This window comes from Pongo abelii, chromosome 15 (genome assembly GCF_028885655.2).
Source record: "Pongo abelii isolate AG06213 chromosome 15, NHGRI_mPonAbe1-v2.0_pri, whole genome shotgun sequence".
In the NCBI taxonomy this organism is placed as follows: domain Eukaryota; kingdom Metazoa; phylum Chordata; class Mammalia; order Primates; family Hominidae; genus Pongo; species Pongo abelii.
Genome location: NC_072000.2, coordinates 41,270,547 through 41,293,797, shown reverse-complemented (window position 1 = coordinate 41,293,797; position 23,251 = coordinate 41,270,547). Strand labels below are relative to the sequence as shown.

At 40.5% G+C, this 23,251-nt stretch overlaps 1 protein-coding gene across 1 annotated transcript in view; it reads right to left on the bottom strand.

The window, feature by feature from the left end:
• Window positions 1-17,895, bottom strand: part of TTC6 (tetratricopeptide repeat domain 6) — a 227,296-nt gene extending 209,401 nt beyond the window's left edge. The window contains exons 1-2 of the mRNA XM_054530057.2: window positions 17,697-17,895; window positions 6,136-7,089 (exon numbers count right to left, since the gene is read on the bottom strand). Coding sequence (XP_054386032.2) covers window positions 6,136-7,074 — 939 coding nt within the window. The 5' untranslated portion in view covers window positions 7,075-7,089; window positions 17,697-17,895. The remainder of the gene's footprint in view (window positions 1-6,135; window positions 7,090-17,696) is intronic.
• Between the last annotated feature and the right edge of the window lie 5,356 nt (window positions 17,896-23,251).

Sequence of the window (23,251 nt, the reverse complement as noted above, 5' to 3'; positions counted from 1 at the left end):
TAGAAAAAACTACTTTAAATTTCATATGGAACCAAAAAAAGAGCCCGTATAGCCAAGACAATCCTAAGCAAAAAGAATAAAGCTGGAGGCATCATGCTACCTGACTTCAAACTATACTACATGGCTACTATAATGAAAACAGCATGGTACTAGTACCAAAAAGATATATGGACCAATGGAACAGAACAGAGGCCTCAGAAGTAACACCACACATCTACAACCATCTGACCTTTGACAAACCTGACAAAAACAAGCAGTGGGAAAGGATTCCCTATTTAATAAATGGTGTTGGGAAAACTGGCTAGCCATACGCAGAAAACTGAAACTGGACCCCTTCCTTGCACCTTATACAAAAATTAACTCAAGATGGATTAAAGACTTAAACATAAAACCTAAAACTATAAAAACCCTAGAAGAAAATCTAGGCAATACCATTCAGGACATAGGCATGGGCAAAGACTTCATGATTGAAACAGCAAAAGCCATGGCAACAAATGCCAAAATTGACAGCTGGAATCTAATTAAACTAAAGAGCTTCTGCACAGCAAAACTATCATCAGAATGAACAGGCAACCTACAGAATGGGAGAAAATTTTTGCAATCTATCCATCTCACAAAGGGCTAATATCCAGAATCTACAAGGAACTTAAATAAATTTACATGAAAAAAACAACCCCATCAAAAAGTGGGTGAAGGATATGAACAGACACTTCTCAAAAGAACATATTTATGTGGCCAACATATGGAAAAAAGCTCATCATCACTGGTCATTAGAGAAATACAAATCAAAACCACAATGAGATACCATCTCATGCCAGTTAGAAAGGCAATCATTAAAAAGTCAGGAAACAGGCCAGGCACAGTGGCTCATGCCTTTCATCCCAGCACTTTAGGAGACCAAGGTGGGCGGATCACCTGAGTTCAGGAGTTCGAGACTAGCCTGACCAACATGGTAAAATCCCGTCTCTACTAAAAATACAAAGTTAGCCAGGCGTGGTGGGACATGCCTGCAATTCTAGCTACTCAGGAGGCTGAGGCAAGAGAATTGCTTAAACCCAGGAGGTGGAGGTTGCTGTGAGCTGAGATCATGCCATTGCACTCCAGCTTGGGCAACAAGAGCAAAACTCCATCTCAAAACAAAAAAAAGTCAGGAATCAACAGATGCTGGAGAGGATGTGGAGAAATGCAAACGCTTTTGCACTGCTGGTGGGCGTGTAAATTAATTCAACCACCGTGGAAGACAGTGTGGCAATTCCTCAAGGATCTAGAATCAGAAATACCATTTGACCCAGTGATCCCATTACTGGGTATATACCCAAAATCCTTCTACTATAAAGACACATGCACACATATGTTTATTGCAGCACTATTCACAATAGCAAAGACTTGGAACCAACCCAAATGCCCATCAGTGATAGACTGGATAAAGAAAATGTGGCACATATACACCATGGAATACTATGCAGCCATAAAAAAAGGATGAGTTCATGTCCTTTGCAGGGACATGGATGAAGCTGGAAACCATCATTCTCAGCAAACTAACACAGGAACAGAAAACCAAACACCACATGTTCTCACTCATAAGTGGGAGTTGAACAATGAGAACACATGGACACAGGGAGGGGAACATCACACACTGGGGCCTGTCAGGGGGTGAGGGGCTAGGGGAGGGATAGCATTAGAAGAAATACCTAATGCAGATGATGGCACCATGGCACTTGTATACCTATGGCACTTGTATACCATACAAGTGTATACCATGGTGGCACCATGGCACTTGTATACCTATGTAACAAACCTGTACATGTATCCCAGAACTTAAAGTATAATAATAAAAATAAAAGATTTAATACAATTTTAAAAAAAAGAAATACCAGAGACTGGGTAATTTATAAAGAAAAGAGGTTTAATTGGCTCATGGTTCTACAGGCTGTACGGGATGCACAGCTCTGGCATCACCTTCTGGGGAGGCCTCAGGAAGCTAAAAATCATGGTGGAAGGTAAAGTGGGAGCAGGCACTTCACATGATGAAAGCAGGAGCAAGAGAGAGTTGGGGGAAGGGGCCACACATTTTTAAATGGCCAGATCTTGCAAGAACTCTCCCACTATTGCAAAGAGAGCACCAAGCCATGAGGGATCCCACCATGACCCAAACACTTCCCACCAGGCCCCACCTGCAGCACTGAGGATTACAATTCGACATGAGATTTGAGTGTGGACAAATACCCAAATTATATCAGAAACACAGGCTCCCCATTCAGCCTTGAGTGGTGGGGTGGGAGTGGGGCCACAGGTTTTTCTGCAGTATTTAGCTGGAGTAACACAGTTATTGTCTAAAAATATTTTGTCTTGCTAGGCTGCCCCTTTCCCGATCCTTTGGCTAAAGAGCAGGATTTTGTTGCAGATTTTTCTAGCTGTAACCATTGGCATTTCTATGTATGTTACCAGCTTATTTAGCTACAAGTCTGGGAGAAATTAGGCAAAAAGAAAAGTCAGAGAATTCACCACCAGTTCATTCCTTGTGTCCCAAAGTCCCTAGATGAGCTGTCTTCTGCTGTTCACGTTTTGGGGTCTTCTGATATTTGTTTTATATATAATGTTCAGGGTTTACAGTTAGTTTTACTTAGCAGGAAGAATAGAGAAAAAGGATATCTATTTCATCTTCCCCGAGGCAAACATAAGTTTTATGACATAACATTTTTGTAGACTGTATGTTATTTGCTTATGGGAGACCTTGGACTATGAATTTTCTCTTATCTAGGTCATGTTAAGCCGTTTTCCTTTTGAGCTATATATCAAAAACAACTACGCATGACAGAAGCTAGGACCACCTGGATACTTCATCCTCAATTAACATCTGGAAAGTGGTCTGTGAACCCCAGCCACATGTAATTAGAATGTATTTTTGTGACTGATACTATTGAATGTCTTAGCAAAACAAACATTCGTAACATTTCTACTTCTCCTGCCATGGTATATGCATACTGTTTAGGTCAGTGGTTCTCAATTGGATAAAAGAGGGTGGCATAATTTTGCCCCCGCCTCAAGGGCTCATCTGGCAACATCTAGAGACATTTTTTATTGTTATGACTCGGGAGGTGCTACTAGTATCTAATGTATAGAAGCCACGGATGCCTTGAAACATCCTACAATTCACAGGACAGCCACCTTCGATGAAAAATTAAGTGGCCCAAAATGTCAATAGTGCCAATGTTGAGAAATCCTGGTTTAGATGGCTGACATTTGACAGCTAAGTTTAACCCTTCATATTCTTTGCAACTCCAGGCCCACGTAACTATGGACCTCCAAGTGCTGCATGTGGAATGTCCTTTCCCAAGCTCTCAAAAAAGACAGTCCAGCCTGCTGAGATCATCTTACCTCTCAGCTTCCCTCTAGGGATTGCTATGTGGCTGCAAGTTATGACTTCTAAAGGGAAGAATCATGTTCCTTGTTTTTCCTAGAAAGAACATCATTTACATAAGCCCCAAACGTTTAAAACAAACATCCTTATTCGAATCTTCTTAAGAATTTTTAAAATCATAATTTGGACACTGCTTTTATACTTGCATACTTACATTCTTTTTTTTTTTTTTTTTTTTTTTTTTTTAAGACGAAGTCTCGCTCTTGTGCCCCAGGCTGGAGTGCTATGGTGCGATCTCGGCTCAGTGCAACCTCCGCCTCCCAGGTTCAAGCGATTTTCCTGCCTCAGCCTCCCAAGTAGCAGGGATTACAGGCGCCTGCCACCACGCCCGGCTAATTTTTGTAGTTTTAGTAGAGATAGGGTTTCACCATGTTGGCCAGGCTGGTCTCGAACTCCTGACCTCAGGTGATCCACCCGCCTCAGCCTCCCAAAGTGCTGGGATTACAAGCGTGAGCCACCGCGCCCAGCCTATACTTGCATTCTTATTGCTATCTCTCACCTACCACCCAGTGCCATTTCAACAAATTCCCCATTGTACGTTTTTCACCCTAATAAAACTTCTGAAGCCACTTTTACTTTAAGAAATGCAAGCTCTGTCTTCTGGAATTGCTGTGGGGTGGGGGTGTCAAAATTTTAAAAGCCAAGAACAAAATCCAGGCTGAACTCAAAAAAATCAAGATAATGAGAGGCAGGGATGGGACTGAGACACCTGATACTTGTCCAAGATACACTTGATTCTAATGCTCCATGATCCATGCCTCTCTCCTACATAAAACAATATGTAGGAGAAATGCCATAAAAAGAATACACAAGAGGGGCTGGGCGCAGTGACTGTAATCCCAGCACTTTGGGAGGCCGAGGCGGGCGGATCACGAGGTCAGGAGATCGAGACCATCCTGGCTAACATGGTGAAACCCTGTCTCTACTAAAAATACAAAAAATTAGCCAGGCAAGGTGGTGGGCGCCTGTAGTCCCAGCTACTCAGGGGGCTGAGGCAGGAGAATGAACCCGGGAGGTGGAGGTTGCAGTGAGCGGAGACCACGCCACTGCACTCCAGCCTGAGCGACAGAGCAAGACTCCATCAAAAAAAAAAAAGAATACACAAGAGGAATTAACACTTCTGGTAGAAGAGCCAAATCACTGCAATGTGCATCATTAATTTAATAGTCTCTCTTCATATATCCCTAAGTCCATTTGAGCCTGTCAAAATACAGTCTTTCTTATGGGACCCTGCTCTGAGGTATAACTTTCCTCAACTGTAAGGACCTCTGGACCAGTTTCTAATCCCATCCTTTTGTGTCAAGTACCTTAACTATGTCGTAGAGCATGGAGCCTACGTCAGAAGCAGGGGCACCGAGGCCTTTCTTCTCTTTGCTAAGGCTCTTCATTGGGCATCCCTGATTTCTTTTCTTATTAGATTCACAGAAAATCTAACTAGAAATACCCATTTTGAAATGGCCTGAGCAGACACCCTGATCTTGTTCAGTAACAATGGGGAGGTGTGAGTCTCAACTAAGAACATTTGTCATACTCTGCCCACAAATATTAGGGCAAAGGCAACACCAGAGACTCTTGTCCATACCTGTTTTTGCTTCCCTTTATGGTCACATTCCTTAAATCACAGCCAAGAGTGTATTCTGGGGCTGAAACAATTTTAAAGACATAATGCAGTAGCAGTATTCTGTGTACTAATAAGATATTTGTAGCTGCAGCCAAGAACAGTAATAGAATCTTCTTGCTTCTGTCATTCTCAAAAAAGACTGTGTCTCATATTCTTTCTTTCTTTCTTTCTTTGGGTTTGGGGCTCAAGTTCCCTTGTGACTGCTTTTGCTGTCAATGTCCCTGCCACAGCAAAGTCTGTAAAATGGACAAAATATCTTAAACTTAAATATGACCCTATCTAGCTTAGCTTCCTGCCAGGGACAAGTCATAGTGAATCAATGGGCTGTCCTGGGCATGGTTTCAGCTCAGTGTCTCAGATGAGACTGCCTGGGGTGGAATCCCAGCTCTGCCATGCATTAGCTCCAGAACACTGTGCCAATCTTTTTTAACTTCACTAAAGCTAGAAGGCCTCCACGTCAGACAGGACTTTTATTAGTATCTATTGACCTGATAGGGTTGTCATGGGGACAAAAATGCATGTAAAGTGTGTCCCATAGAGTCTGGCACACAAGAAGCACTTACAAATCTCTATGATTGGGAAGACATAGAAAATAAAGTTTTTAAAAATGTTTCAAGAGAATGACTTTCACTGAAAATACAGAATTCTTATAAATAGTAATATGCTGATCTTCTTAGAATATAAATGCACTTTTACTGTAATTTACTACTAATAATACTAAACTGTAACAGAAAAAAGAGTTTTTCACATAAAATGCCTGTTCTTTTATTACTAAATAATCACGAAACTTTTGAAGGGGAAGGCTTCTAGTGACGTTATTACTGAAGTCTTCAGCTAATGTTCTCTGAACCAGTTTTTGGGATCATCGCTCAGTTTCCTTCACTTTGAAAAGAGGATAAGTCAGAAAATTCAAAAATTCAAATGGAAAATTCAAACAAAATGCAAAGAAGTTGAATAACACCCCAGTGTTTTTGTGTTATAATACATGACACCCTATGCACTGAAATATTATCCATAATAAAGTACTCTTACATATGTAATGTACCCCACATTGCATTTGGGACAAATGTTACTCTTGTTTTGGTTCACTTACTTCCATTCTAATGTCGTAGTTCTGGCCAAGGACGCTCCGTATGAGCTCTTTGATGGTCTGGTCGGAGGCCAGCTGGGCCTCGGACTGCAGCGAGGCAATGATCTCTTCGATGGACGTGGGGATCACGCGGGCGGGGAGCAGCGCCTGCCAGGCGGCCTCCCGCGCGTCGCTGGGCGGCCAGCTCTCTTGTTCTCCCTGGGCTCCTAACCCCGCCGCTTCCCGCGCCTCGCGGGCCCCGCTCTCGCTCACGAAGTGGGTGCAGATCCTCACTTTCCTCCGCCCGCTGCTGGCCTCCATGTAGCGGTCCTCTGCGGAGACGGAGCTGGCCTTCCTCTCTTTGGCCATGCAGGGCCCTGCGAGAGGAGCTACCTCCTGGCTCTCCTCGCGCCCCCTGCGCAGGTCGAGGACCCGCCTGGGGGCCGCGTGCCGCGAGCTCTCCAAGACCCCGCGCGCTCTGCGCTTCACGGGCGGCTCGGGCGGTGGCAGCAGGACCACGGGTCGGGCCGTGCCGAACCCCGAGGCGATGACTGGGGGCTTTTTCAGGGCCTGGTGCCGTAGGAACGCGGAGCTCCGCAGGTAAAAGTCCCGGGGGCGAAACGACTGGGTCTTGCCTGGAGCCGCCGCCTCACCCAGGCCCGAGGGACGCGGCGCGCCTCCGAGCACCTCCTGCAGGAGGGCGGCCGCGGACATCGCAGGGCCTTTAGCCGGAGGGTACACTCTCGATGTCCGGGCTGCGGCGCAAGAAACGCGCGCGGGGCGGGCCGGGCTCGGGGCATGGAGGCTGTGGACTGGGCTTTCATCTACAGCCGGCTTGGAGGCCAACTTCTGCTTGAATCGGAGAAAATCCTTTTTAGTTTCCTGCCGAACTTTCTCAAGCTCTTTAAACATATACGATTCCTCTTTGTATTTCAGGCCAAAGTGTCTCGAGATCGTGGACATCTTGACAAATTTGACCTGTAAAGTAAGCCCCCAAAACAATCATATATGTGGTGTGCGTATATACATAAATATAAAACAAAACTGGAATAAAATTCCAGCTCAGCAAAGCTTCTCATAATAGAACCTCACTGTGCTCCCTGAGGCACAAGCGGGTAAAATTATCATGTAATTTTATATCCACCTATTGGCCCTTTCACAAGAACCATGAAAAACCTCTAAAACAGTCATTTTTTTCGATGGAGGTTTCCCAAACCCCTATTGGATTTCTTTTAACATTTCTTTAGACTCTAATTAGTAACGTTCCACTTACAGGCAAGCAGCATCATACTAAGCATAGCTTAGAAAATCCCCAGGACCCCTGCTACCACAGAATAAAGGCCACAGTCTTGGCCTGAGGCCTGGATCATTCAGCCCATATAGTTCAGAGTATTTCAACATTTTTTTCTTTTTTTGAGACAAGATCCCGCTCTGTTGCCCAAGTGGCTGGAGTGCAGTGGCATGATCATGGCTTAGTGCAGCCTCGGCCTCCTGGGCTCAAGCGATCCTCCCACCTAAGCCTCCTGAGTAGCTGCGACCAAATGTGGTACACCACATCCAGCTAATACTTTAATTTTTTGTAAAGATTCAGTCTCCTTGTGTTGCCCAGGCTGGTCTCTAACTCCCTGGGCTCATGCCATCCTCCCACCTCAGCCTTCCAAAGTGTTAGAATTACAGGCGTGAGCAACCATGTCTGGCTTACTTCCACAATCTTAATTCATAGCCAACTATTTTAAATTGGAAGATTTTCATAAACCAATTCAGATTTGCAGTTTCTCTGAAAAAAAAGAAAAATGAAGGGTCTGTCAGTGCAAGGGCTAAATCCCAGCTCTTGTAGCTAGACAGCTGTTTCCCTTTCCCTCTCCAGCTGGTCCCAGGTGTCCCCTTCTTTACCCAGCTCACTCCCTCAAAGTGTCACCTGAGCCACAGCAGCATGTAGGAGGGGAATGCAGGAAGCCTCAGAGTGGGCTGCAGCTAGATTATGAGGCCTTCAGTGCCACTCTCTGTACTTTTTCTGTGAGCTACTGGAAACCACTCAAAATTTTTAGCAGAAAAGTAACTTGATATATTGAGTAGAAGAAAGAATAAAGGCTGGAAGGACAAGTAAGAATCTGGGAGCTGGAGCCTGAGTCTGGCCTTGATAATAAAGCAGAGTAAAAATAGAGACAAAGCAAGGTAAAAATTCCTGGCCAATGATTAGGAATAAATGGGAGCAATGAAAGCTCCTTCAAAAAATAGGGATTTTGAGTCAGCCTAATGAAGTCTTAGTCATAATAAAACTTCTGTTATTCACTGAACTGTATACTTTAAAATGGTAAAGAGGACAAATTTTGTTATGTGGATTTTAACTACAATTTTAAAAAATTCTGTTATTCAGCAGGGCCAGCTAGCTATGATCATAAGTAGATTTTGAGATCTTGAAAGATCATTACACAAAGCCAGGCTAGCAGTAAATATAAATAGGGGACCAATGGCAGGTTCTGTGGCACACTTACCTGTGTGAGGCGGGAGGGGCAAGAGCAATCAGAGAGTTAGAAAAGTGAAGAGGACAGTGTTCCACAGAACACACCAAGAGGAGCATTTCAAGAAATCAGGGTAAAACAATGGAAGTAAAACAAAATACAATGAACTAGAAGAATAGTAAGTCTTTAGAGAATACCCAAGGTCAAGTTTCTTTGAAAATAAATAAAACAATAAGGCAGAAACACCTCTGGAATGTCATCATTATTTCCAGATATGATTATCTACTGAAAACACAGACATTAGAACTCTAATAGGATTCTGCAAGGGATTTGAGTTTAAAATATATATATCCCCCAATAATTTCTTTATACCAAAATGGTCCTATCAAAAACATAATGGACTCTAGCCTGGGCAACAGAGACCCTGTCCCTATTTAAAACAATTTTTTTACTATAATGGTAAAATTTCATTTGTAATATTTTTTAAAGTAAGTATCTAGGCATAAACCTAACAAAAAAATGTACTGAAACTACATGATTAAATTTTTTAAATTTTACTGAAAGACATTGAAGAAAGAATCAACTAAATAGGAAGTTAACATTCCTTGATGGAAAGACCAAGTGTTTTAATTATATCAGGTCTTCCCAAAATACTGATTTGGTTTCATGCCAATGCAAAACTCTGAAAATGATATTTTGAACTTTGAAAGGTAATTCTGAATTCATTTGAAATAATAAACAGGCTGGATTAGCCAAAAAATATGGAAAACATAAATGACAAGGGAGCACTTGTCCCTCAATGAAGAGCAACCAGATAAATAAAAGGCTTACAGATATAAGAATTAGAACTGAAAAACTGCTGCTAAAATCAATAGCTACACCGAGAAAGTGAGAAAAAGGATTAAATATAATATTAGTTATATTATAAAGGCAGCATTAAATTGATGATAAAAGAATTTTTCAATAAACTGTGCTGAGACAACTGGACAACTATTTGGTGCAATTTTTTGGTGTATTTCATGACGTACCCAAATAAATCCATATGGACTTAAAATTTAAATGTGGAAAGTATATTTTTATTTTACTTTGCATTTTTATCACTTATCTACATTTCTTAGCTGGACTTATATCAATTCATGAAATAATTATCTTTACAATTGTAATTATTCATTTATCATGATGTTTGATAATATGAAGAAAATCTCCTGTTTATCCCCCAAATATAGTCTTATTGCTTTTAATTGAAGACCCTGCTACACGAAGAGCTCATCATATCTGGGAATTAATAGGCTTTCTTTCTTTACCTAGCTCCACCACTGACTAGACCTTCGACAATTCAATTTTATCCATACCAAGGGTTCATATTAAAAAGTGAAAATAATCTGTTGCCAGTTTTCCAGGCCATAGGATATGAACATTAGAAATTATTTCTAAAGCCCTTAAGAAAGTTTCCCTACTTTAAAAAATGCTGTATAACCCCCCCACCCCGCATAGTATTTTGGCTGTTATTGTTTGCACAAGTGGCAGTATGTTCATATCAACACTATCTGCATTTCTTCCTGCAAAAGGTTGAAAGGTAGTAACTGGAACAGAGCACAAACCAGAAGTACATTAGTACCTGATGAGAATCTGACTTGACTCTCCCACTTGCACTTCCCTTTTATTTCTTAGTTCCTGCTTTCCCACTTCTCCTAGGCCTTTGGTTTGCTATTGAAGTTTAACAAGTGTTCATTGTTTAACACTTCTCAGTACATTCCCATGAGTTCTTAACAGGAAAGTTGCTCTTTCTATCTAAAATTAAACCAACAGGAAATAGAACTTCTAAATTCAACAGGAACTTCTATTGTGCATTCAAGATGAGTGGTATACCAGTGCTTCATGGGCCAGTCCATCAAAGCTAAGTGCCTTTATTCCCCCACCCACTCCTACAACACAAAATACATAAAATGACTTTTAAACATTCATTCTCATGAGAAAATAGCATGTTCTCTTTTTCATAGGAGCAATTTACTAAGAGAGACTAGTTGTGGTTTGGAGATACCAAGGGAAAAATAATGTAGTTGTCTCTAAAGGAAAAAGTATTCATCTACATGATGTGTCAAATAGGCAGCTCACAAACCAGGTTGATTATGTTTACCCTACACTTTAAAATGGGACAGAATGCTCTTAAAATCTGTCTACGCCTTTTCCTTTCTCTTCTGCCAGGAGGTTCAAGGCCTGAGCAGTGAATTAGTCAGAAGGGTCAAGAGTCAGCCTTTTCTTCTCTCTCACAAGATCAGGTCAGCCATCAGAAGAAAGTTCTCCAGCCAAAAATGGCTAAAGACTCAGGCAGGGCTGCACACTTGAATTCTCTAGACCATTGCAGGTTGCTCTCTGGTTCTTGCAGTTGTGTCTATTTCTCCTATTGGAACGGAAAATCCAAAACTTTGCTCTAGACTGTAACTAAAGTCGAAATAAGTGGAGCAGATTACCACATGACTTGGTTCCAAGCTACACAAACCCACCTCAAAAAGGGAAAGCAGTCTGCATATGTTAGGCCTAGCTCATCAGAGTATTACATTAGGAATGGGCCCAGAAAGTAATATGGATCACCTGACCTTGACCTCTTCCTATATGTAGTCAGGGGACCACACTGAGAAGGATAACCTATTAAGAACAAGATTTGGGTTTTCCTAAGTCCATAATCAAATATCATCTCAACTGTCATACTTCCTAAACTTCAGGCCAATGTCAATTTCCAATGCACAGTGCTAAAGTTCCAAAAGAAACTTCTTAACCCAAGGACAATCTATCTCATTTAGTAAAATCTTCAGCCTTGCAAGGAAAACAAAAATATTCTGAAAACAATATTTGCTTTTGAAATATCAGTGGGAGAAATGAGATCTGTTTGTGCCCTCATTGTCATTTACAAAAAAAAAGCCTCAAAAGAAATATATAAACATATTAATAATTTTGCTAAGAGAATGGGAAAAGTCTTTTTTTTCTATTTTTCTGCACTTTCTATACTTCTTTTGCTGCCTTTAATCCTGTTAATATCAATAATAGTAAAAACCACTTACATGTGCTCATTTAAAAGGATATAGAAAATAGAGAAAAAGCTATTTTTCAGGCTCAGAAGAGGTTTCCCTCTGAGCTATTCAAAAGCTCACAGAAATTTCAATAACTATAAAAACTCAGCCCTTTATAACAGTCACCTAGAATATGCCTATATCCCTTGTGAATATACACTTACATTCAAAAACACATACATATATAAATACATAACAGCTAATGAAACAACAAAATACTCCCCTGCCTTTTTCTTCTCCCCAGTTTCTCTCTTCCCTTCTTGGACTCCCTTTAATTGCTTAAAAAGCCAAAATTTAAAAATAAAATGTGGCCAGGTGCAGTGGCTCATCTTGTAATCCCAGCGCTTTGGGAGGCCAAGAAGGGAGAATCACTTGAGCCCAGGAGTTCAAGACCAATGAAGGCAACATAGGGAGACCCTGTCTCTACAAAAAGTAAAAAATTAACCAGGCATGGTGGCACATGCCTCTGGTTCCAGCTAGACAGGAGGCTGAGGTAGAAGGATTGCTTGAGCCCAGGAGGTCAAGACTGCAGTGAGCCATCATTGTGCCACTGCACTCCAGCCTGGGTGACAAAGACTCTGTCTTAAATAAAAATAAATTTTTTAAAGAATAAATAAAAAAAATGATGTGTGTGTGTGTTTAATGGTCATTGTACTTTTGACATGTTAAAATATTGCCTGCTGTCAGTTTCAAAAGCAATTTGTTGGAGAGCCATAGATGCATTTTTTTTTTTTTTTTTTTTTTTTTTTTGAGACGGAGTACCACTCTGTTGCCCAGGCTGGAGTGCAGTGTTGAGGCAGAGTATCACTCTGTCGCCCAGGCTGGAGTGCAGTGGCACGATCTTGGCTCACCACAAGCTCCGTCTCCCAGGTTCACGCCACTCTCCTGCCTCAGCCTCCTGAGTAGCTGGGACTACAGGGACCCGCCACCACGCCTGGCTAATTCACAGATGCATCTTTACAGAGCAATTCCTCACAACAGCATATAAAGTCTGGAGAAAATATTTTTTTATTGACCTAAGAATTCTTCGGAGTAAACAAAAGCAGGAAGATTGTGGAGGAAAGTCAACATTTGTGTAAACTGGTCTGGAGAGAAGTTTCCAGGTTTATTGTGGTTTTTCTTCAAACACAGTCCATAACTGCAGAAATGGCATAGTGCAAGTGTCAAAAACATTGATAGGAAGCTCTTCATCATTCTAGCCAGAAGAATCAGGGAAAGGAGCCCAGACAACAAACATCACTGAGAAGTGAGAAATTCCAGAAGGAAGAGACCCAGAGAAGATAATCCCCAAATTCTATCTAAACCCCACATGTCTCCGACTGACCTTTGATTCACGTATATGTGGGACAAACTCAAAGTAGCACAGCAAAGGCTTAAAGAGCTGAACTGAACCACAGAGTAAGACAGGTCTTACAGTGAGTTTAACTGACTGGTGAAATGCCTGCTAAATGGAAAACAACAATATTCTTCAGAAAGGATATGACAGAATCTAGACTCTACATAACAAAACATTCACAATGTCCAGGATATAGTCCAAAAATACTTGGCATGAAAAGACTTGGGAAAATTGACTCATTCTCAGAGGTAAATATAATAAACAGATCCCAGTCCAGAAATGACTCAGGTGTTGAGATTATTAGAAAAGGACATTAAAGCAACTCTTATAACTATGCTCAATCAAGTAAAGGAAAATATGCTAGAGATTAATAAAAAGAAAAAGAAAATTGAACAGATCCCAGTCCAGAAATGACTCAGATGTTCAGATTATTAGAAAAGGACATTAAAGCAACTCTTATAACTATTCTCAATGAAGTAAAGGAAAATATGCTAGAGATTAATAAAAAGAAAATCTTGGCAGAGAAATTAAAAAAATAAAAATAGAAATTTTATACCTGAAAATATATTTTCAAAAAATTTGATTAGGAAAATGGAGATGTCAGAGAAAAGAGTAACTGAGTTTAAAGATAAATGCATAGAAATTATCCATTATAAGAAAGGAGAAAAAAGAAAGCCTGATATCCCTGTAAGGATAATACCAAAAAGCACTAACATTCAGATAATTAGTATCCCAAGGAAAAAGGAGAATGATTGCTCCACTGCACTCCAGCAGCCTGAGTGACAGAGAGAATCTGTCTCAAAAAATAAAAAATAATTATGTTTGAGAACTTCCTAAATTTGAAGAAAGACAAATTTATAAATTCAAGAAGCTCAGTGAATCTCAAGCAGAATAAGTGTAAAGAAAATCATATGTAAGGCAATGAAAAACAAAGACAAAGACAAAATTCAAAAGCAGACAGAGAGAAACAACACTTTATTGACAGGGAAACAATAATTCAAAGACCATGGACTTCTCATCAGACACCCCTAAGAACAGAAGACAGGGAAACAGGATTTGTAACATGCTAAAAGATTTTTTTTAACTGTCAACCCAGAGCAGGTGCAGTGGCTCATGCCTGTAATCCCAGCACTTTGGGAGGCCAAGGCAGGCAGATATCTTGAGGTCAGGAGTTTGAGACCAGCCTGGCCAACATGGTGAAACTCCATCTCTACTAAAAATACTAAAGTTAGCTGGGCATGGTGCTGGGCAGCTGTAATCCCAGTTACTTGGGAGTCTGAAGCAAGAGAACTTCTTGAACCCAGGAGGCAGAGGCTGCAATGAGCCAAGACTGTGACACTGCACTCCAGCCTGGGCAACACAGCAAGACTCTGTCTCAATAAATAATTAAGTTAATTGATTAATTTAAACTGCCAACCAAGTATTCTATACCTAGCATGCATATTCTTTTTCAAAAGGTAAACAAAATAAAGACATATTCAGATTAAAAAAAAAACCTAAGAGAATTACTCACCAGCCAATAGGAATTATAAGAAATGCTAAAGAATGGTCTTCAGGCAGAAGAGAAATGATACCAGAAGGAAATTTAAATCTTTAAAAATGAATGAAGATGAGAAATGTCAAATGTCTGAGTAAGTGCATGAAGCTATTTTTTTCTCTGAAGTTTAAAAATAATGTATGAAAATTATAATATTGTGTTGCGGGATATTTATGTAAGTAGGTGCAGTACATATGACAACAAGAACCAAAAAGACTGGGATAGGCATGGGTAAAGGAACTGTATGGTTGTACAGTTTCTGCATTTTATGTGAACTAGTTCAATATTAACTCTAACTAGACTTTGAAATGTTAAGAATGTATATTGTAATTACTGGAGAAACCATTTTTAAAGTAATACAAAGAGGTGCAACTAAAAAGCCAATAGGTAAGGAAATGAAAAACAAAATATATTATTAAACCTTAAAAATATTTTAGACTGAATAATAATGAAAACACAACATATCAGAATGTGTGGGGTGTAGCTGAAGCAGTGTTTAGAAGGAAACTTATACCCTAAATGATGAAATCAAAAAGAAGAAAAGTCTAAAATCAATAACCTAAAGTTCCATATTAAGAATCTAGGAAAAGAAGAATAATGCATACTTAAACTAATGGAAGGAAATAATAAATATAAAGATATAAATCAATCACATGGAAAACAGAAAAAGAATTGAGAAAATTAACTAAGTCAAGAGTTGGTTCTTTTAAAATCTCAACAAAATTTAAAAACCCATCTGGCTAGACTGTTTAAGAGAATGAAAATCACCAATATCAGGAATGAAAGAGAGGATTTCACTACAGAATCTAAAGATACTAAAGGACAATTTTAAAAATGTGATAAACAACACTATACCAACAACATCTAACAATTTAGATGAAATGGGCAATTCTGAAAATTACAACTTACCAAAATTAACATAAGAAACAGGAAATCTGAATAGTTCTATATTTTTAAAAAATTTTATCTGTTATCAAAAAATCTTACCACAAAGACAATTCCAGCCCTGGATGGTTCTCTCAAGTATTCAAGAAAGAAATAACACCCATCTTACATAAATTTCTTTCAGCAAATAGAGGAGGAAGGAAAATTTACTTTATGATACCTATATAACCATAATACTAAACCTGACAAAGGCATTTTTTAAAGAAAGAAAATCACATACTAATATTCCTTATGAGCATACATGCAAAAATCATTAACAAAATATTAGCAAATCAAATCCAAAAATATATTTTTGAAAAGGATAATACATTTTGACCAAATAGAGTTTATCTAAGGGTTGAAAAATTGATTTAAGTATCTTGATTTTATTATATTTATTTGAAAATCAATATAATTCACTATATTAACAGAGTACATGAAAATAATATGATTATTTTGGTAGAAAAAAACATTTGACATAATTCAACAACCATTCAGGATAAAAATAAATTAGTAGCTCTAGGCAAACTATGAATCATAGGGAACATCCTCAATCTGATTAAGAGAATCTTCAAAAAATTTACAGCTAACATTATATTTATGCTTTCCCCCTAAAGTTGGAAGCAAGGAAAAAATGTCTCACTCTTTTCATGCATATCCAACATCATACTGAAGGTCTTAGCCATTGCAATATGGCAAGATAAAGAAATAAAAGTAATAAAGATTGAAAAGGAAAAGGTTAAAGCGTCCCTATTTGCAGATGACATAATTTTTAGGATAAAAATCCTGAGGAATCTACAAAAATCTGTATGTACTAAGAGTGAAAGTATCAAGGTTGCACAATACACAGTTAACAACATACAGAATCAGTTCCATGTTTATATAGTAGCAGCAAACAACTGGAAAATATTTTTAAAATTCCACTTACACTGGTGCCTCCAGAAAACATAAAATTTAGGAATTAATCTAACAAAAAATGTCCAAAATCTCTACACTGAAAATTACAAAACCTTATTTGCAGAAATTAAAGATCTACATAAATGGAGACATACCAGGTCCATAGATTAGAAGACTCAATATTCTTAAAATCACGATTCTCCCAAATAGATCTATAGAGTCAATGCAATCCCAATAAAAAATACAGCAGGTTTTTAAATAGAAATTACAAGCTGAATCTAAAATGTATACATAAATTCAAATGACTTAAAATCACCAATGTGATTTTTAAAAAGAAAAGGCTGGAGGACTTGCACTATCCAATTTCAAAACCTACTATAGTAAGCTACAGTAATCAAGGCAAAGGTCATGGCAAATCATTATGCCAAGTAAAGGAAGCCAGACGCAAAAGGGCATATACTGTATGTTTTCTTGTGTATAAAATTCTAGAAAATGCAACCTCTTCTATAGTGTCACACAGCAGATTCGTGATTGGTTACAGGGTGTGGGCTAAAAGCAGGGATGAAGAGCAAAGAGGGCAGAAGAATGAAAAGGTTTGGTTATATTGATTGCAGGAAATGTTTCAAAGGTGTATGCATCTGTAAAAACTCATCAAATTGTATGCCTGTACCTTGTACATTGCACAACTGTTCATTTGTGCAGCTTACTGAATATAAATTATGCCTCTATAAAGTTGTAGATATGAAAAAACAATTTGTTCAACTTTTAGATTTGCATGTTAAAAAGAAAACTATTGATCTCCTTTAAATTTCTGCAGCAGTAGTTTGCAATAGTTCCATTGTGGGTCGTGGGCTTCAATGCCAACAATCCTTGCATTAAGCCCACAGTGTCTCACCGTCCACCAAGGAGTTGGAGCCAAACTCAGGAAACTGGTCTCTATTCTGAAACTACACACATTGACCCTAGTGGGAGCAACCACCTAATGGTGGTTAAAGTTTACTCAAAACAAGCTGCCCTGTAAAGGGACAGCAGAGGTCAGGTAGATGGAAATTAAAGTCCCTCCACTGTGACCTTTCACCTCCTGAAGTCTCTTTGAATCCCCCTCTTTCTCCTTCCTAGCCTCTTTTTCTCCTGTCCCCACAGCCCGGTCTGGCGTCGTGCACCTACCTCTCCCTTCCACCAGGTTCTCAATCCTCCCAGCTCCTCTTCAACCCCTGCTCGTTCTCCCACGAAAGGCAGCCCAAACTCCATCCCCAGTGCCCCAGCCCCTTCTTCTACCCTGTTTTCTGCCGGGGTGAACCTGCCACAGTGGATTAGCGAGGCGGAACAGAGGGGACAACTGCTCCGCTCAAACAACGCACCTCTCCTTCACAAAGCGCCCACACGAAGTCACCGCGCCCCAGGCCGCGTTCTCCTCTCACCCGGCCTCGATGGCGCCTCCGCTCCAATTCAGGTGGCAGTGAGCTTGGCCCCGCCGCTCGGCCAGTGCCCAGCAGGCCTTTCCGGTGCTTAGGGGCCGGGTGGGCTCGACTGGCTCCACCGAAGAAAGGACGCGCTCGGTCGCCCAGCAACGAGCCGCGCGCCCTCCCCCGCCCCGCCTCTCCGCGCCTCTGCCCTGTAGGAGCCCCCAGCACCGTGGAGCCCAGCTCAAGTGCACCTGCCTTGTGGGACCGGCTCCGGGGCAGCCTCGGACTTGGACCCCAAACCCAGGCCTCACTTCTCCCGGCTCTAAAAAGACGCTGCTCCCGAAGAGCCTCTTGGACTGAAGCCGCCTGGATTGGCAGCTTTTGCGGAGCTTAACCAATTGCTTCCTTAACACTCTTGCTCTTTCTACCTTTAAAAGAATAATGCTGGACCCCGAGACTTAAAACTTCAGCTCTGGGGAGCAACACAGATGAATGTCTCACAAACATAATGTTGAGCGAAGAAGCCAGACACCGAGGGGTACATATTGCATGATTTCATCACACAAAGTTCAAAAACTGTGGTGCTTATGGATGTAGACTCAGCTGGTATATTACAAATAAACACAAGAAAGTAATAACCGTAAAAGTCCAGAGAGTAGCCATCTTGGGAGTGGGACGGTGATGGTGAGTGGGCAGGCAGTACTACGGCAGTCGGGATGCTAGCAACATTCTACTTTTTAACCTTGGTGATGGCTTCTCAGATTTTCTCTTTGTGATAAACCATTGTTTTCTGTTGTGTTCATTTTCTTGTGTAATATCTCACCATTTTTTAAAAGCTCAAAAAGAAAAAGTAAAACCAATTAGATAATATAGTGTAGATGAATGTGCTTTGCTCAGTACACTTAGCAGGCCCACACATGTTTATTTTATATTCCTCTATACCAACCCCTCTCTCTCCAAATTCAGGCAACTAAAAAATGAGGTGGAGAGAATGGCAGATAAAATGTACAGGAGTTTGTTGCCATGAATAGTCAAAATAAGAAATAAATGCTCTAGAGATCCTCCATGAGATCTGTGCTGGAAGAGGGCAACATGTTTCTCAGAAGTTCAAGATAAAAGTCTTGTGCTGTACAGTTCCCTAGAGCGGGGCCTCTGAACAGCCTTGCTTTGGACACATGCACTCAGGCATCCTCAGACCTCCCAGAAGGTAGCTCCTGCTCTAGAAACAGACAAATCCAGCCTGGGACACAAAGCTTTACCATGTGGGCCAGTTGCTTCCCCTCTCTGGGTTTCTGCATGCTCATCTGTAAAATGGAGATCATAATCCAACCTCTAAGGTCTGTTATTTCACTCCCTAATACAATGTGTTCAAAAATGGTTGCTGAATGCTCTCAAAATGAGAAGCATTCTGCAGAAAAAGATCTGCCAACCCTGCAATTTTACTGCATTTACATCACCTCTCACAGCCCTGTGAGCACTCTGTATGGGCAGCTTTACTCTAAGTGTAGGAGTAGCCCCTTCAGGCCAGGAGTAAATTACTTTTCCCTGCTAATTAAAATAATAAGCAAATAGCCAAAGTGCTTGTGAAGTGACTAATTGTTCATGGTACCATCCCGAATGCTGCACAAAAATAATATACATGCCATGTTCCTAAACTGAAAAAATATTTCAAATTAATGTAACCTTGAAATGTGTCTATCATATAGTCAGGAAACAATTTAAATGACAAATAAATATTGTTCATTAATACTTTATGTAATCAAAAAACAGTAACTAAGGACTCAGGTATCCATATCATAGGATAATACAATCCATGAGCTAGGCAGTATTATCATCTTCATTGTACAGATAAGAGATTGTACAAAGAGATTAAGGAATTCACCTGAGGTCCCCTAGCTAGTAATCCTGTGCTAGGAACCTCTGTTCTAGGTCTAGTTTATTGATTGATTGATTGATTGATTGATTGATTGATTGAGACAGGCTCTCACTCTGTCACCCAGGCTGGTGGGCAGTGGGGCAAACATGGCTCACTACAGCCTTGACTTCCCAGGCTCAAGCAATCCTCCCGCCTCAGTCTCCCAAGTAGCTGGAACTAGAGGAGTGTACCAGCATGCCCAGCTAATTATATATATGTATATATATTTTAGAGACAGGGGTCTCTATGCTGTCCAGGCTTGAGCTTTTGGGCTCAAGGAATCCTCTCACCTCTGCCTCCCAAAATGTCTGGGTTACATGCATAAGCCACTGTGCCTGGCAGATCTAGTTTCATTTTAAAAAGGTGAGAGTGGGAGACAGAAAAAGTGGGAGGAGGAGGAGTTAGTTATTGATTTAAAGGTATTTCAAACTTGTTGATATTATACTGCCTTCATATGGAAATGTTAATACTTCAAGTACCATCTTAAAGAGAGGGGAATTAGACTCAAAAGAGCAGCATAAAATCATTCAAGTAGTCATTGAAACACTATGATTTCCTCTAGCTTTTGCCACTTTCCAACCACCACCCACCAGTCCTCTTGCCATCCAGCTTTGAAGCCCCCTGTAGTTCACTACAGTATGAGTGAAAGCAGGGCCAGTGTGAGTTTCCAGCTCCCACACCTTTGATGTATCACCACAGAACAAAGTCCGAACACAGTTCTCCAAAGAGAATTTGAGGCTCCCCACAATTACGGCCCACCTAAAGGTTTATATACTTGGGAAATAAAATATTAAAATCATGTCTTCACTTCATATTGTGCACAAAACAAGTTCCAACTGGATGAAAGATTTTGATTTTGTGTAGATAAGGCTTGTAAGCACTGGTGGCTCACACCTATAATTCCAGCACTTTGGAAGGCCAAGGCAGTAGAATCACTTGAGCCCAGGAGTTCAAGACCAGCCTAAGCAATATAGTGAAACTCTGTCTCACCTGGCAAAAAAATTAGCCAGGTGTGGTGGCATGAAACTATAGTCTCAGCTACTCAGGAGGCTGAGGTAGGAGGATTGCTTAGGCCCAGGAAGTCGAGGCTGCAGTAAGCCAGGATCTTATCACCGAACTCCAGCCTCGGTGCCACAGCGAGATCCTGTCTCAAACAACAACAACAACAACAACAACAACAACAAAAACTCGTAAGTGCTAAACCATAAAAGGCAGAAACTATAAATAAAAATACTGATTGTTGAAACATGTGCATTCTGCATTTTAAAATAAAATTAAAATGCAAATAAAAACCTGGTAAAAATTTCACAACACTTATAGCAGACATGGGATCAATATTCTGTAGACGAGAAGTAGACACTCCAGATTTTCAATTGGCTAATGAAGGTGTGAATGGCAGTTCCAAAAAGAAGAAATATTGTGGCCAATAGAGATATAAAGATATTCAACTCAACTAATCTCATAAATACAAATTAAAACAATGTTATGCAATTTTCATCAATCAAATTACAAAGTTAGTAAGAGTATGTCCATGGGATTGAGGAAACAGGATTACTCATAGATTTCTGAGGGCATCCTGCTAGATATCATATAGCAAAATGTCTCAAAAGTCTTAAATATACCATTCTGAGCAACATAGCAAGACTCCACCTTTACAAGAAAATTTTAATAATTAGCTGGGCATGGTGGCATGCACCTGTAGTCCTAGCTACCTTGGGGCTGAGGTGGGAGCAATGTTGGAGCCCCGGAGTCCAAGGCTGCAGTGAGCTATGATTGCACCACTGCACTCCAGCCTGGGAAACAGAGCAGGACCCTGTCTCAAAAAAAGAAAAAGAAAAAAAAAAAAAGACTAAATACTTGCATGTATTTTAACCCAGAAATTCTACTTTTATGAACTTTTCCTACATAGAAGTATGCAAAATTTTCAAATAATAATATTGAAACGTTGTTTTAATCTTTGGAAGGCAGAATCTTGTCTTCAATTTAGTAGCTTTAGTATCTAGCACAATGTTGGCACATAGAATTCTCATTGATGTTCACACCTAAATAATGTCACTGGTTTAGCGCTAGTCAAGACTGAGTTGTTGCCAGACACAGACCTGAAAAGGACTGAGCTCTAGACTTAATGTTCTAGAGATGAGGAACCAAAGATGCTGAGGCCTTGGGGAACACACAAGGACATTTCCCATGAGCCCCTCGGTCACTGGACCTAGTTTAGTGTTTGCTTCTATTAACACAACTCACCACTAGCAAAAGTCTCAGTCCTTAATTTATCGCGAAGCTCAGTTTAGCATTCCATTTACACTTTACACCTCCAAAGGGCTTTGCTTATATGTTCTCCAGCTATGGTAATACACTAGAGATTTTGCTGAGTTTGAGGTCAGAGCCATTCCTTTTCTAAAGGTAGATATGCAAGACTGTTGTATGTGCTTTGTAGCCTAAGTCAAAAAAACTTGATACTATCAATATTTTATTTTAGCATCAGTTACTTTAACAATTATGTCAAATGCAAATCAACAAATTAAAATGGCAAATGTAATGCAAATAAACTCAGCGTGTGCTTTCCTGCTAGACCCATAGGCAGCCTTTCCTGTAGAAACCAGCCACCACAGAAATCCTGGAGCCTTCATGGCTGTACTCCAAGATGGTGACAGGGAAGGAGTAGAGCCTTTTGATGACTTACAGGATGAGGATGAACTGGAAAGAAATGAAGACATCATACCTCACTTCCATGAATCCTTGTTCCTCTCCTCATCAGTCAGGGCCCCACAGAAAACAGATAGCACACAGGAAAGGGTTTTCCTGGGGGAAAAAAAATTGAAGGTGGGATTAAAGGGAACTAACAAGAGAAAATGAGTCACTCAAGGTCTAGCAATATTAGGAAGGTATTGACACTTTTGATCTGAAGGGGCAACAGGGGAAAAGGAGGTGTTAACAGAGACTGGTGAGAGCTGAAGCTGTGGAGGAGGAGCTGCTGATGGGATTGTAGAGACAGAAAGGGGAAGTAAAGGACAAAACCACAGTGATGCAGGGAGAAAGCAGGAAGCCTAAGTACTCCTAACACTCTACCCTCCTGCCCTTCAGTCCTGCACCATTGTCGTCCGTTGGTCAAACCCATTTGTAAGTCCAAAGGCAAGGAAGACTAAGTAATGTGGCCTAAAGAGAAGTAGGCAAAGGGGGGAGCTGGAGAGTATAACAGAGAACAACTCACAGAGTCCCCTACCAAAAGTTGCCTGTACTGCCATTGATCCACAGAAATGAACATATTGAGACACCTTCCATTGCCTTAGGGTCCTCCCTGGCATTGATTACATCCAGACTTCTTCAAGCACCTGCTCACCCCACCTTCCCGATGGTAACCTAATTAACATCTGCCAAGCTTCCCTCCAGATCCCAAACTCCAACGGGGTTCTAACATCTAAGCTTATGGAGTTCAGGAATGGACCCCTGGGAAGTCAGCTACCACTCTTCTTTGGAGCACCTTGGAAGTCTGGCACTGGGGCATGACCTCGGGGGTTCTTAAGGCAGGATAAAAATAGCAAGCACTGAGCAGACAGAAAAAAAAAAAACCTGTGAATAAAACTATCCATTTGAA